Raw genomic sequence first — 15,595 nt, forward strand, 5'->3', positions numbered from 1 at the left:
ATTCCCCGAGTGCCATCCAATCAAACACACATGGCTCATTACCTTGTGTGATCTGCCCTTCAACTATTTATAGGATTTGGTTAAAGCCTTGTGCACATGTGGCTGTTACAGAAAAGAACACGGGTTCTGTGTGTGTGTGTGTGTGTGTGTGTGTGTGTGTGTGTGTGTGTGTGTGTGTGTGTGTGTGTGTGTGTGTGTGTGTGAGACACAGCAGGGTTGTACCTAAATTAGAGTGAAGTGATTCTCTGGCAATGACAAATATAATCCCTGCCTCCTCTGGCTCATAATAATGGTCCTCCAGTTTATTTTTCCACATGTTGGGATGCCAGCAGACAAAGGGTGTAACAGTATACAGGAGTCATGGTTCAGTGCGTGTTTTGATACAGCAGAGAAAAATCAAATGCATAAGTATATATTTAGTTTTATCTATTTTGAATCGACAGTAGTGCCAAAGTAGTAGTGTCAAAGATAGAGTTAGTGCATCTGCTGAGAACTGAGGGAACACTTTGCCCATTGGCAGCCTTGGTGACCTGTCCAGGGTGTACCCCACCTCTCACCTAATGTCAGCTGGGATAGGCTCCAGTCTCCCTGCGCCCCCAAAAGGATAATTGGTTGCGGACAATGAATGAACATCGAATAACAAAAAATAAAACTAGCACATAAGAAAGAGGTCTTTTTCCAATAACATTAGTTCCACCTTGGCTGTGTTTAAACTTTCAAAGCACCTAAACATTAATTGGAGATCGGCACATCTGGTTGATGCCATCAATCGCGCGTTAACACGTTCAGTGCATTTCCATTCACATCCCCTACAACAGTAAAGCAACACTGACATGCTGTCCCCATCTTATAACTAATTCTCTCTGCTGCTGCCATAGCTGACGGACTGCCAGGCATCTCTTCCACCTCTGCTGTTTCATTTGTGTTTGCCATAGTGTAACTGGCTCGCATGCCAACCATTACAGCCCTACGGAGCACTGGAATTTACTAGGGTTCTTGCCACAAAGATTTAATATTGTAAGTTCATTATTGGTGCACCTCTACCACATATATATCATAGAGCTGAAGTAGTACGTTTATCAAGAGAAAATTATCGACATTAATAATTGATTTATCATTTTAGTCACTTTTAAAGCAACAATGGAAAACACTTTTTGTTCCAGCTTATTATGTGATCAGGTACTGCTTTTTGACTGTTTTTAGTCATCTTACATAGAAAGCAGTTATTCAGTTAGAGTGAAAAATATCCGTTAGTTGCAGCCCTACTCTGTCACATCAGGTGTGTTTGGAAAATGAGCTTGTTTTGAGTGGTAGATACAATGTGTTTCACTACAATTCCCAAGCTACCCAGCAGGTTAAGTAGTTAAATGAGCTCCATCTTTACAAGCTGCAACATGAAAGTGATGAACACGTTCATGCATCAATAATTATTATCCAGTCATGAAATATGTTTTTTCTGAGCTAGACCAGTCTTCATAATGAGTTCTTTTATTTTTGGAACTTAATGCAAAGATGTGAATCTTGTAACAGAGTATTTGTTCACTGTGGTGTTGCTACTTTCCTTAAGATCTGAGTACTTCTTCCACCACCGGATGTGATACAGCTCCAGTGCAGTATTGTCAAAGGATACAGAGCAGAGTGTACTGAGGACATTATCTTCTGATTACTTAAAAAACAGAGTTCAAAAAAGCTCCTTGCAGCTTAACAGGAGATTTAAATATTAATGTGTATTTTATCAATTTAATGCCTACACTTACAAAGTTTGTCACATTCCTTGAAGTTGTGTTGCAGATTTAATATTCATGTTCTCCCTTTCCTGTTTCTCTCTCTTTTGTCTCTCTCTCTCTCTCTGTGTTCAGGGCAGCAGAGCTAATGACGAGGACGGGCTCAGTTGTGACTCTGGAGGTCGCCAAGCAGGGAGCCATTTACCATGGACTGGCTACTCTCCTCAACCAGCCCAGCCCAATGATGCCAAGAGGTGAGCACATAGAAACACACACACACGCAAAGTGTTTAGAGGGGACTGTGAAAGGGCTGAGTTTGCTTTAGTATCTGCACATTTTAGAGTTTCACAGTTTATTTTACACTTCACATTCACTTCTGACAAAATGTTTTTTATTTTAAGTGTTTTTTTTGAGTCTTAAAATACATTAGATGAACTTATTTTAAAAACCAACAAAATCATTGCATCAAATCTGCTTTTTTGTTGATTATTTTTGTGTTATTAATTTGACTGTTTTCCACGTGATTTTGAAGAACTTTGTGTCTTTTATGTGAATTGTGCTTAACTAACATTTTTGGAAAGCTTAAACACTTTAATCAATCAAATATTCCATCAGCAGAATATTCTTCTGTAACAATATTGATAATCAAGAAATGGAATCAAGCAATTATTTTACTCATTTTTCCAAGTAAGTTTTCTCTCTTTTAAGTGTTTATGAATGGAATATTTTTAGTTTGCACCGTAAGTTTATTAAGTTAAATATGTCAACTTGTGCTCAAAATACTTGTGAAGTTCATTTCTTCTGTTTTGGGATGTTTAATAGACCAAACAATTAACCAATTAATCAAAAAATTATTGGCAGACTAATCAATAATGAAAGTGCATGACCACTTTAAAGAAAGAACATTGCAAACTGTAATTTTTCACCTCCTTCAACAATCACGAACATTATAAAAGTCTTAAATTAGAGCTATTTAAAAAGAGCACACAGTCGTAAGTGTGGCTTCCTGAAAGCTGCAGATTATTTACTGTTTAATAGTTGTAATGAATGGACTATTGTCACGTCCACCATCAGTTAATGGCAGTAATGTGGTGTTGTGGATGAAGGAAGAGAAGCAGACTTGTTCAGACAGTGTGTCCTTGTTGTCTTCTCTGTAGCGCTGTAAAAAACAGCTTGCAGACTCAACGATATAATGAGTGTTTGTGGCAGCAGCCAGATGAGACACACACACATACAGACACACACACACATACAAGGCATGGAGTTTACTGGGTTATCTGGCTGTGTGTTGGTCTTTGTCTGCTGGAATGTGACCCGAGATTCATTAAGGAAGTCTTCTGGCCGGGCCGGCCTGTGGTCCACGATGACGCTAAACGGGTGTTTCTCCTCCCGAATTCACTCGACCACAGTGTGTTTTCCAGTGCAGCCAGTGAAATTTAACCACCACGCTGTGAAGGACACTGGTCAGCCTGTAGTAAACTGAATGTTGGGAAACTGGAGAAGTCAAAGTGTAGATTCTCACAGACTCAGGAAGCAAACCGAGATACACAGAAGGGGAAAAAAATCAGTAAACTTAAGACACTAGCCAGTATTTTAGATAAACCTGCATGTGCAGTCAACTTAAATTACCGTTAATTACCATTTTAAAAAGTTACCCACCTTTATACAAAGATGGGTTGTTTGTCACATATAAGGGAAATCTGAAAGTCAACCATTTGATGCTTAACTTTTCAAAACATGAGACAATTCAAGCCCCATTCAGACCTTATTATGTAAAGATGACATCACTTTTATGCTAAATTTGCAGCAGCGGTTTTACAAAGTTACTAACTCTGCATAAATCTGTATTTAAGCTGTCGTTAAAAATGTATTTTTGTTGTATGTAATGTATGTTTTCCATACATCATGTGAGCAAATAAGAATTAAAGTGGAGTCCCAATTTAATATCACATAATCACCCTAACTGCAAATTTATTTAACGTCAACAAGGTGTCATTTAGAAAGTCAAGACAACATAGCCAAACAAACTGCAGTGACAAATGTCAGCAGAAAAAAATTCAATGGGTCACCTTTTTACTAAAACATTCATTCTCTCTCTCTCTCTCTCTCTCTCTCTCTATCTATCTCTATCTCTCTCTATCTCTTCTATCATGTCTCTAGCATCAGATCGAGGCCGTGATAAAAACGGGAAACTGCGACCAAAGAGCGAAGGCTTCGAGTTGTACAACAGCTCGGTGCAGAACGGCTCTCCAGAGAGTCCGCAGGCCGGCTGGGATTCTTACCCCGAACCAAAGAAGATGAGCAGTGAAGATCGACTCTTGAAGAATCGAGCTGATCACCGCTCCAGCCCTAACGTAGCCAGTAAGCCCCCCTACTGACTGGGATTTTATTTCATTTTTAACTACATGAAGTTGTCAAGTCTATCTCCTGCTCTTATTTTAGACTGATGTTTTTTCACCACACACAGTACAGCATGAAATGGCTTTAAATCAAGCTTCAATTGTTATTATCAGTAAATTTTACCAGTTAAATTCAGTATTTTCCCTGATTACCTTTATTCTTCACTTTTACATATAAAATGAGTATTTGAAAAACAAATCCCTATTTCTGATTTGACTAAACTCCACCTGTTTAATGCATTTGAACGCTTGCATAATAAACCAACTCATGTATGGCGTTGTGACATGAGTTAAATAAGACATTACATTTTATCACACTGCCATAATTCTTCCTCATTTCCACCTAATTTAGGCAGTAAATTAAACAGAAAATCTTGGCAAAAGTGACTCCAATAGACTTTGATTAAATAAAAGAACTGAAATTATCCGTAGTAAACAAGTCAGTGGGTTTAGACTTGGCACAGGCAGTGAAGGAAAGAGAAAAAAAAGTGCTGGTGTTATTCTTTAAGTACTCCACCCTGATGTGGAAACACAGTGCCGTAACACTGTGTCTGCAAATGTCTTACAGAACAACCTCATAAACCGCTTTCAGTTAACATTTTGGGTGATGTGGGATTTCTTGGTGACTCCTTTTCACACCTAATTCATTGCTTCATTCTAAAATGACTGTCTGTCCTGTCCCTGTCATCAGATCAGGGCCAGAGTCCTGCAGGCAAAGCGGTGTACCCCGGAGGACCTGGCACTAAAATCACCTCCGTCTCCACCGGCAACCTGTGTGCAGACGTAAGTAACTGTGGGACCGACACTGATGGCGTCTTTATGTGGAATGTGCCACCAGACTAGATGAAACTCGAGGACACACGCTATATAGAACAGAGATGAGAAATGATTTTCCCTGACAATGTGTTGCCTGTTTAGTGTTGGGAAGGTGTCCCAAATATTTTCTCTTCACACTTTTTGTTTCGCTTCATCAGGACGAGCCCTCCCCTCCCCGTCCAGAAGCCTATCCCATCCCCACCCAGACCTACCCCAGGGAGTACTTCACCATCCCGGCCTCGAAGAGTCAGGATCGGGTTGTTGGTCCTGGGCAGGTTCCCACACAGCATTGGCAGGGCATGGAGGACAGAGAACGCCTCCCAGTGGTTGACAACATCCACAACAACAGCACGCAGGTAGAGCAACATCTGACAACAACTTAATTATCAGAGAACACCTAAGATAGTGTCATGAATGTTTTAATCATTCATTCAGTAACTTCACTCTTGGAAATGCAGGGACCATCATGGCATTTTACACATTTACTGTAGTTTTCAACTTTTCTTTGTAAGTCAGTTGATTTTGTTTGTTTTAACTCTTCATATTTGTAGAAATCAAATGTACTTAACAGAAAAACCGAACAGATGTTTTTGCATCATCTTCTGCCTCTCTTTCATTAATGTCTTTTTCCCCTTGTGCTCCCTCCTCATCCTTGTCCTCACCACTTTTTTCGTTTGTCTTAATTTTTCTGGCTCTACTTTCGCCATTTCCTTTTCCCTTTTAATTCTCCTCATTGTCTGTCCACCTTCTCTGGTCTCTTACTCAATGTTTTCATCTCTTCCCCAGCGGATTAACCACTCACAGGAGGAGTTGTATCCTCCACCAGGAGTTCTGAGGCCAGATGAGCGTATGCAGCAGCACTACCAGCAGGAATACCAGCACCGAGACCTGGACTACCAACACAGAGATATGGACTACCAGAGAGGTCCACCAGGAGGTGAGAGGAAAGGAACTGTAGCACTTGATAGTGTATCAGCTCTGGGTTTTAAGTGTCCAAATGTTCCTCTAAATGTAATCATATTTGATTTTGTTGTTTATGACTGTGTAAAATACAGTAATTACAATATTTCCATAAGAAAAACAAATCAACAAATTGTGACATTTACCCCTTAAACTGTAAAATGAGAATTCTTGCAGACTGTCAGTCACTTGCGCTCAGTTCATTTTGTCCCAGAGTTGTGGTCAATTGAACTTCATTATTTCAGATTGACGGCTCATTAAAAGTTTTAACCTCTCTGTCAGTATCTAGTGGTTTAGGTTACTTAAAATAAAATGCTACATTGAAACCCTGAGCTCAGACTGGTGAAGCCGGCTGAGAAAAAAATCACCAACCCTCCAGCTCTAATGGGAAAATATTTTGTGGTCTTTGTTCGTCATGGACCCTAACCCCACTTGTGACCACAGCACTCCGTATGTTACTCCATGATTTGGTCACATACTGTAGCATTTTTTGGCTGTTTTTTGTTTAATTCTTTGCTTGAATATACAGTACAGGCCAAAAGTTTGGACACACCTTCTCATTCAATGCGTTTTCTTTATTTTCATGACTATTTACATTGTAGATTCTCACTGAAGGCATCAAAACTATGAATGAACACATGTGGAGTTATGTACTTCTGTTTCTTCAAAATAGCCACCCTTTGCTCTGATTACTGCTTTGCACACTCTTGGCATTCTCTCCATGAGCTTCAAGAGGTAGTCACCTGAAATGGTTTTCCAACAGTCTTGAAGGAGTTCCCAGAGGTGTTTAGCACTTGTTGGCCCCTTTGCCTTCACTCTGCGGTCCAGCTCAACCCAAACCATCTCGATTGGGTTCAGGTCCGGTGACTGTGGAGGCCAGGTCATCTGCCGCAGCACTCCATCACTCTCCTTCTTGGTCAAATAGCCCTTACACAGCCTGGAGGTGTGTTTGGGGTCATTGTCCTGTTGAAAAATAAATGATCGTCCAACTAAAGGCAAACCGGATGGGATGGCATGTCGCTGCAGGATGCTGTGGTAGCCATGCTGGTTCAGTGTGCCTTCAATTTTGAATAAATCCCCAACAGCGTCACCAGCAAAACACCCCCACACCATCACACCTCCTCCTCCATGCTTCACAGTGGGAACCAGGCATGTGGAATCCATCCGTTCACCTTTTCTGCGTCTCACAAAGACACGGCGGTTGGAACCAGAGATCTCAAATTTGGACTCATCAGACCAAAGCACAGATTTCCACTGGTCTAATGTCCATTCCTTGTGTTTCTTGGCCCAAACAAATCTCTTCTGCTTGTTGCCTCTCCTTAGCAGTGGTTTCCTAGCAGCTATTTGACCATGAAGGCCTGATTTGCGCAGTCTCCTCTTAACAGTTGTTCTAGAGATGGGTCTGCTGCTAGAACTCTGTGTGGCATTCATCTGGTCTCTGATCTGAGCTGCTGTTAACTTGCCATTTCTGAGGCTGGTGACTCGGATGAACTTATCCTCAGAAGCAGAGGTGACTCTTGGTCTTCCTTTCCTGGGTCGGTCCTCATGTGTGCCAGTTTCGTTGTAGCGCTTGATGGTTTTTGCGACTCCACTTGGGGACACATTTAAAGTTTTTGCAATTTTCCGGACTGACTGACCCTCATTTCTTAAAGTAATGATGGCCACCCGTTTTTCTTTAGTTAGCTGATTGGTTCTTGTCATAATATGAATTTTAACAGTTGTCCAATAGGGCTGTCGGCTGTGTATTAACCTGACTTCTGCACAACACAACTGATGGTCCCAACCCCATTGATAAAGCAAGAAATTCCACTAATTAACCCTGATAAGGCACACCTGTGAAGTGGAAACCATTTCAGGTGACTACCTCTTGAAGCTCATGGAGAGAATGCCAAGAGTGTGCAAAGCAGTAATCAGAGCAAAGGGTGGCTATTTTGAAGAAACTAGAATATAAAACATGTTTTCAGTTATTTCACCTTTTTTTGTTAAGTACATAACTCCACGTGTGTTCATTCATAGTTTTGATGCCTTCAGTGAGAATCTACAATGTAAATAGTCATGAAAATAAAGAAAACGCATTGAATGAGAAGGTGTGTCCAAACTTTTGGCCTGTACTGTATGTTTAATCCACAGGGCAGACTGAAGAAATATTGGATTTAAATGTTGCTCCCAGAATTATGTGCTATTGAAAAAAAAATATCTTTAATTACATTTAATGAAGTTATGACTGTTCTCCTCAAGTTTACATAAGAAAAGAGCTGTGACCAAATCACAGATTTATGTACGGAGTGCCGAGGTCACAAATGACACACAACAAACAGAGTTGTTGACCATGACTGTGTTTCTGTGTGTAGGTGTAGTTGGTCCAGACCACTGGGCCCCACAGCCGCAGGTGTCCTCCTCGTTGGAGTCATCCACATCCAGCCAGGAGCACCTCAACTTCTCCGCCTCCTCCTCCTCCTCCAACAAGACCCAGAACCAGAAGACAGGGCCGGGCCGATGGAAGACACCCAACGCCCCTCACGCTGCGCCGCCACATTCAGCCCAGACACCATCCCGCTCTGACCTGCCCCCTCCTCCACCCCCACCCCCGGCCCCTTACCCTGACGCCTACGACCCCTACGACCCACAACCTGAGCTACCGCTCCCGCCACCTCCCGCTGCTGTTGCTCCAGTAACAGCCCAGCAGGCTGCGGACCGCAAGAAACGCGAGGAGCAGCAGCGCTGGTATGAGAAGGAGAAAGCTCGGCTGGAGGAAGAAAGGTGGGGTTTCTTTTGTCAATTTTTATAGTGATGATTTATTAGATTTATTAAAAATGTTTTATGTTATGTTTTATGTTACACACAAAGAAACATGTAGGATGTTTACAAAAAACATAAAGTGGAAGAAAGACATTAAACAGACACAACAGAGATGTGATTTTAGATCCAGCAAGCACATTACAAACAAACATACATACACACACACACACACACACACACACACACATACATACATACAAAGAATATACAAATAAACAGGACTGTCATAATAATTACTAACAATAATGATGATGTTTTCTTAGGGAGAGGAAGAGGAGAGAGCAGGAGAGGAAGCTGGGTCAGATCCGGGCCAACCCTGTCATGCCCGTCCAACCTCACAACAACGGAGGATCCATGCCTCCTCCTCACCACCAGCCCCCTCTGCCCTCCGTTGCCCCGCCCCAGCCCTACCTCCCGCCACAGCCTCAGCCCCAGCCCCCCCCATCCAGACCAGAGAAGCTGGCCAGCCTGCCGCGGTCAGCTGTTCCTCCGCCTGCCAGTGCCTCCCACCCTGCTGGTAAGACTGTCCCTTTGTTTTGTCTCAGAAATCAGACTTTTAGACTGTTTGTGCATGCAGACTAAAAATATATTTGAAAATAATAAATAAATTGTGGTGTAGGCATGGACACGGTGATCAGGGAGCTGTTACCGCAGCAGCAGCCACGGACCATCGAGAGGCGAGACCTGCAATACATCACCATCAGTAAGGAGGAACTGACGTCCAGCGACAGCCTGTCTCCAGACCCCTGGAAGCGAGACGCCCGCGAGAAGGCTGAGAAACAGCAGCAGCTTCACATCGTCGACCTGCTGGACAAAGAGATCCAGGAGCTCCAGGTAGGCACCACCTAAGCTCCATTCAGAGGGAGGACAGTCTTAATGATTAATTCTCAAATAGCTGGTGCAACCAGATTCAGCGCTGAGCCTATTTTATTTTACAGGCGAAGCCAGAGCGAACAGCGGAGGAAAGTGACCGTCTTAGGAAGCTGATGCTGGAGTGGCAGTTCCAGAAACGACTGCAGGAGTCCAAGCATAGCGACGAGGACGAGGAGGAGGAGGATGATGAGGATGTGGACACTATGCTAATCATGCAGAGGCTGGAGGCCGAGAAGAGAGCCAGGGTGAGACGGGGGCGGTAATGGTGGGATGGGAAATGAACAGAGAGACTGGAAGACAGGGTGGAAGAAGGAGAGAGATAAACGAAAGTGTTGAATGAAGGAGAGGAGAGATGAAGCCTAGAGACCAAACATGCAACAATGTAAAAGACAAGCAAGTCAGAGAGAGATGAGAGTAAATTAAACGTTAACAGGAAGGGCTGAAGTAGATGTGGAAAAAAGGCAACGACAGGAAGTAGTACCATGTACAAAGGCTGTTTTGACAGAAGTAAAATATTCTGATTTCAAGTTTAGAAACAAATCTGTAGTTCAGCACACAAGGAAGGGCGAGCCACAGGAAGTCAGGCTGATGGGGGTGGGAAACAAAGCCGGCTTTCAAATGCTAGAAGGGGATATGGATTCCTCTGTGGCTCCCACTATGAATGTCCTGCAATGTGCATCTGCAACATGCTTCTGTCATCGCTTTGCCATGCTGAGCTGCTTAAACCTGATTGGCTGGAGGGGTGGATTGGGGGGGGGGGGGGATCCGGGCAGGCAGGCAGGTGAGGATGTTGTCAGTGCTGCATTCACATCATATGGATATAACTGTTAGTTTGACAAGTGAAGGCTATGAGTCGTGATATATGGCAGAAAACAGCTGCGTCCTGCTGTGCAAAGATACAATGACTAGTCTATAGTGAACTTTACTTCCTTGTGTCTGGCTTCTTTTTCCATATAATGCAAATGCAGCATATAGAGCCGTGTTGTACAGCAGAAATGAGCCATGACTATAGTGTCATTGGTCCCATTTCAACAAGGTTCTCTGCACCCTAAATGGATATTGATTACCTCTGCATTATTAAATAATAAAGTAAAAGTGGATAATGATTAAAGCCCAGCTTGATTTAAACAGGAACTAATGTGGAAAAGCCGAAGCCATTGAGCTTTAACACCAGCTGATGATACTTTAGTTATCATCAGTATCAATTTTAGCACTAAACTGGCCATTGTGCAGCATTATTTTCTTAACTTGTCTGTGTGTGAGGCTGCAGTGGATGTGGGCGGGTGCTGGTGGATGCGTTAGCTATGTTGGCTGGAAGGTGTTGAATCTGTGAGGATGTGTTCATGTGATTTGTTTGGTATCTTGTTTTGTTTTTTGTTTTTCCCTGTAATGACGTACTTTAAAACTAAGTCTTCTGGATTTCATGTGCTGCTGCTATAAAACTCGTTCTGGCTGTAAGTGGACACTCAGCAATGACAGTTTAGAGGAGAAGGTCAAGTTTGTTTATAGTATTCGGCCCAAAAGCACAACTTTATCCAAGAGGGCTTCAACATCTGGACAGCATACAGTTCTTGGTTTTTAGTTTGTCATACAAATTTGAAGCCTAATTATTTTAGTGTATATTGTGCTCAGCTGTCCCTTTTTCTAAATAAATTTCCTTTAGTTAAATCCGTATAAACTGACAGAAAAGAGGGTAAAAAGGGCCCAAATTTTGCTCCGAAACCCATCAGCAGGTTACTCTGGCCACGACCCTTCGTTATATAATAAAAAAAACAAAAACATTTATTACAAGAGAAATTGATGAGCAGCAGTTGCAATGCAAATAGAGTGCAAAAAACAAAACAAAATGTAAACCGTGAATATGATCAGTAAGATACCAGAATTGGAGCTTTTTTTTGGAAAACAAAATGTAGAAACCTCAGGAAAATTAAATGTTGGAGTAGTGGAGCGAAAAAAGTTACTTGATGTAATTTAAAGAAATAAAAAATTAATTGGCTAAACGAATGAATATATGTGTTGCAAATATTGGATTTGTATTTTTTATTTTTATTTTTTACCATTTTTTTGTATTCAAAATCACTACGTATTTATTCCAAATTTATCTAAGTAAAGTAGTTAAAAACTATTTTATTAATCTCACGAGAGGCAATTAGTTACCAGCGGCGAAAACAGAGAAAACTAAGGAACTTAAGAAGCTAAAATGTGGAATATAATCTATAAATAATGATGTGAGTTCTATTTGAAGAAGTAGTTAGGTAGGTGGTGCAGTGATGTGGTGGTGTAAGGAGCTCTTGAACAGCCACTAATCAGCACAGTGGAGAAAAGAAATGTTTTCACTTTACTGTATGTCCTCCCCCTCCCTTATTTTATTTCTATTTGACCTCCTCAGTTTCCTCCTCCTACCTCCCCCTTCTCCTTTTTCTCTAATGTAGTATAATTGATATCTCCTCCACACCTTCCTTTTCAGTATTTGGGTATTTTCCTCTCCTCCCTCCTTCCCTTCCTCTCTGCTCCCCCTCTCTCTCACACTCTATTGTCTTCTTCTTCTTCAGCAGCAGAATGCTGTCCCAGCTATCTCTGTTCTAGACTTGGTATGTTCTTCCTGTTAATGACGAGTATCCTCTCCCTGCCCCTTACATCACTTCCTGTTTTCTGTCTGGGCTGCCCACCTGCCCGTGTTTCCTATCTGTCTCTCCCCACCCATCTGGACTACTGTCGTCGTGTCATTTTGGGGGTGGGGTGTGGGGTCGGAGGCAGGGCTTGTGCCATGATTAGCTAAAGAGCAGCCGGTCATGGAGAGGCCGTCCTGGGACGCTTGATGTTGTTTGGCTGGGGGACGCTGTCCATCTCTTTGTCCACTCAAAACAACTGCTGGAGGGGACGGCGAGTGAAGCTGCTGCTGACCAGTGATGACACACTGGGGTTTCCAAATCCTAAAACCAAACCTTTACATGCTTGTAGAGTAGCAGAGCTGCGGTTGTTGTGGTTCTTGTCAGCAGTGATGTTTTGAGTGCATATGGAGGTGGCGCCTGCATGGCTAAATGCATCACAGAGGGCGTCCAGGTGGAGATCCATGCATGATAGTCCTCTGAGCCCCCGGCGCTGCCTGCGCAGGGCCACGTCATGATGTTGTGGTGTCCATGAATCCATCCATCCGTCCATCCATCCATCTGTGTGTGACCAGCTGAGCCTCTTTATGTTCTGTCTTTAAAGGGTCTGTTCAACCAAAACAAAAACACGTTTTCTTACTTAGCTCTTGTGTTCTCTATCCATCAGATGAACTTTGTTTTATTTCCATCTCCGAGATTTCTGTCCATAACAGAAAAAAAATTGACTTGAAAAAATTCTATTTAAAGAAAATATCTCAAACAAAACAAGAAGAGGAACAGGCCCTACTATTTCCCTCTGTATTTAATTTGTTGACATCCTGTAGGGTGCTTAATTCACACAGTCAGCGCTTCTTTAAAAAAAAAAAAATGACAGTAATTATCATATATTTTATAATAATAATAATGGCAAAACTGATCATTATAATAAATTGAAAAATACTTAATAATAAAATTAAAGTTAAATGAAAACAAAACAATTTTTTGAAATAGATTAAAATAATTAAATTTAACAAAATAAATTAGTAATAAAAGATTACCAATAAAAATAAAAAAACTAACAAAAAGTTAAAATACATTAAAAAAAAATAGAATAAATAAATATGAAAAATCGTAACAGTTTGAAAGGCAAAAGCAACACCCAGTCCAACACAGTCACATTCCCAAATATTCCTGATTCTATTCAATTGGATGTATTATTTTCTGTTGACCCCATGACTAGAGGAGTGACATCGTTCATTTATAACCAATTATCTGCACAGGCAGAGATCACTCTAGACCATCTAAAAACTGCTTGGGAGGAAGATTTGGGTTTAGAATTGTCAAACGACCAATGGAAGAAGGCACAGAGGAATGTCCATACCTCCTCCATATGTGCTAGACATGGCCTTATACAGTTTAAGGTGCTGCATAGAGCCCATCTCTCCAAAGTAAAAATTAGTAAAATGTACCCCGATACAGATCCACTATGCGACCGATGCAAGGTCCACCCAGCCACATTGGCACACATGTTTTGGTCATGCCCAAAGCTGACACAGTTCTGGACCTCAATATTCAAGATCTTTTCGGACTGCTTTGGGCATGTGCTAGACCCGGACCCGGTGTTGGCTATCTTTGGAGTGGCAGAGGAGAACAGTCCCCTCAGGGGGTCTAATCTAATTGTGGCCAGATTTACAACCTTATTAGCCCGTAGGCTGATTTTGTTAAACTGGAAACAGGCAAACCCACCATCTTACACAATGTGGAGGAGAGATGCTGTGCAACACCTTGCATTGGAAAAGCTCAGATTTACCCTTCGGGGCTCTGAAGAGAGTTTCTACAAGACTTGGCGATCCTTTATAGAGCTAGTTGCTGGGTAGCCTACTAACTCTTATTGCCTTTTTTCAACTACTTCCTACCATGTAAACTGTACGGCTCTACTCTTACAAATGAATGAATGACTCATAGTAAAGGAATGATGTATAGGTAACACTATGGTTACTTTTATAAATTTATTTATTTATTTATTTGGTTTGTTGATTATTTTTTATTTCTTTCTTTCTTCTTTTTTTCTTTTTTGTTTATATTTCTTGTCCGCATGCTGGTTTTTTTTTGTTTGTTTGTTTGTTTTTTTAAACTTTGTTATTTTCTTGTGGGTTGTCATGTGAATGTTCTATGGTGGATGAAAAACAAAAAAAATAAACCAGCCCGGAAGGCTTTTGAAACGGGGGGGGGGGTGATTAGAGACTAAAATATATGCGAAAAATAGTAAAACTAAAACAGAGCATAAAATTTCATACATAAAATCAATATATACTATGGTGTTGTATGTATGATATATCCTAGATAGATACCTCAAGAGGTAAGTGGCAAAATATGTTTTGTAATTTGGTTGAACTGACCCTTTAACCACCATCCAGCCCAGAGAAATGGTCTGTTTGTCTTGTGTGTCAGCGTATTCCACTGGGTTTGTGTTGGGATCAGAATATTTCTGCAGCAGCCCGCTAAGCTTGCAGTTACTTCAGGTCCGCTTGATTTATTCTTCCTCTCCTGCTCAGCGGGACCTTTTAATGTTTTTATATGCTCATAATACAGCAAAATCAAACGCACCTTAAGTCGCTGAAAGAAGGGCTGCCTTTTTTTTTTCTTGCCCTGTTGTTGTTGTTGCATGTTGTTGTTTGTATCTGCATGTTCAGCAGTGTGTGAGTCTGCCTGTGCTGTGTGTTTGCAGTGCACACTGCTCCTCTCCTCTGGAGCAGTCCTGTGAGACAAATCAAACCTACCTCACGTTACACACAACATGTACATTAGTGTCCAAGCAGTCAAACAGAGTCACTGGATGAGTTTATGTATGAATGACACACGATTCATGTTGTACTAACTTGTTTGCATGTGTGCCCTCTGGCATGTTGCTGCGTGTGTGTGTGTGTGTGTGTGTGTGTGTGATATCTGTGTGTGCGTGTGTGATCAGTTGCAGGACGAGGAGCGACGGCGTAAGCAGCAGCTGGAGGAAATTCGTAAGCGGGAGGCGGAGGAGCGAGCAAAGCAGGAGGAGGAGAGGAGGTGGAGGGAGGAGGCCAAACGAGAGGCCGAGGAGAAGGTCAGTTTGTCTGCCTGTGACACTATAGGAGTTTATTTAGGAGTTTAATTAATTCTACAGAAGTTTGTTTGTAATACCGGAGCCATTTATCATAAGAAAAAACAGGAAAGAAATATTTCAGGGCTGGACCACTGAGACTTGAAAAGCCCCTCAAATAGTATTTAGACCATCATGAAACAGTACAATACAACTCTTCATTAAATCTATTAAATTTGACTATTGGCACTGAGTGACTATCAAATTATGTGGCACAAAATAGTTGATGAACTCCAGAAGACTTAAGATAACTATCATAAAATAGCCAGGAAAGTTAGTTAAAATGAAATGTTGTTATATTTT

At 41.6% G+C, this 15,595-nt stretch overlaps 1 protein-coding gene across 1 annotated transcript in view; it reads left to right on the plus strand.

Annotated features, from left to right (window-relative positions):
* afdna (afadin, adherens junction formation factor a) overlaps positions 1-15,595 on the plus strand; it is a 137,694-nt gene that overhangs the window by 109,346 nt on the left and 12,753 nt on the right. Inside the window, 10 exon segments of the mRNA XM_049590976.1 lie at positions 1,860-1,978; positions 3,885-4,085; positions 4,815-4,906; positions 5,098-5,295; positions 5,726-5,876; positions 8,251-8,659; positions 8,962-9,215; positions 9,318-9,532; positions 9,637-9,816; positions 15,128-15,256. Of these exon segments, the coding sequence (XP_049446933.1) occupies positions 1,860-1,978; positions 3,885-4,085; positions 4,815-4,906; positions 5,098-5,295; positions 5,726-5,876; positions 8,251-8,659; positions 8,962-9,215; positions 9,318-9,532; positions 9,637-9,816; positions 15,128-15,256 (1,948 nt within the window).

This window comes from Epinephelus fuscoguttatus, linkage group LG11, assembly GCF_011397635.1.
Source record: "Epinephelus fuscoguttatus linkage group LG11, E.fuscoguttatus.final_Chr_v1".
Classification (NCBI taxonomy): Eukaryota; Metazoa; Chordata; class Actinopteri; order Perciformes; family Serranidae; genus Epinephelus; species Epinephelus fuscoguttatus.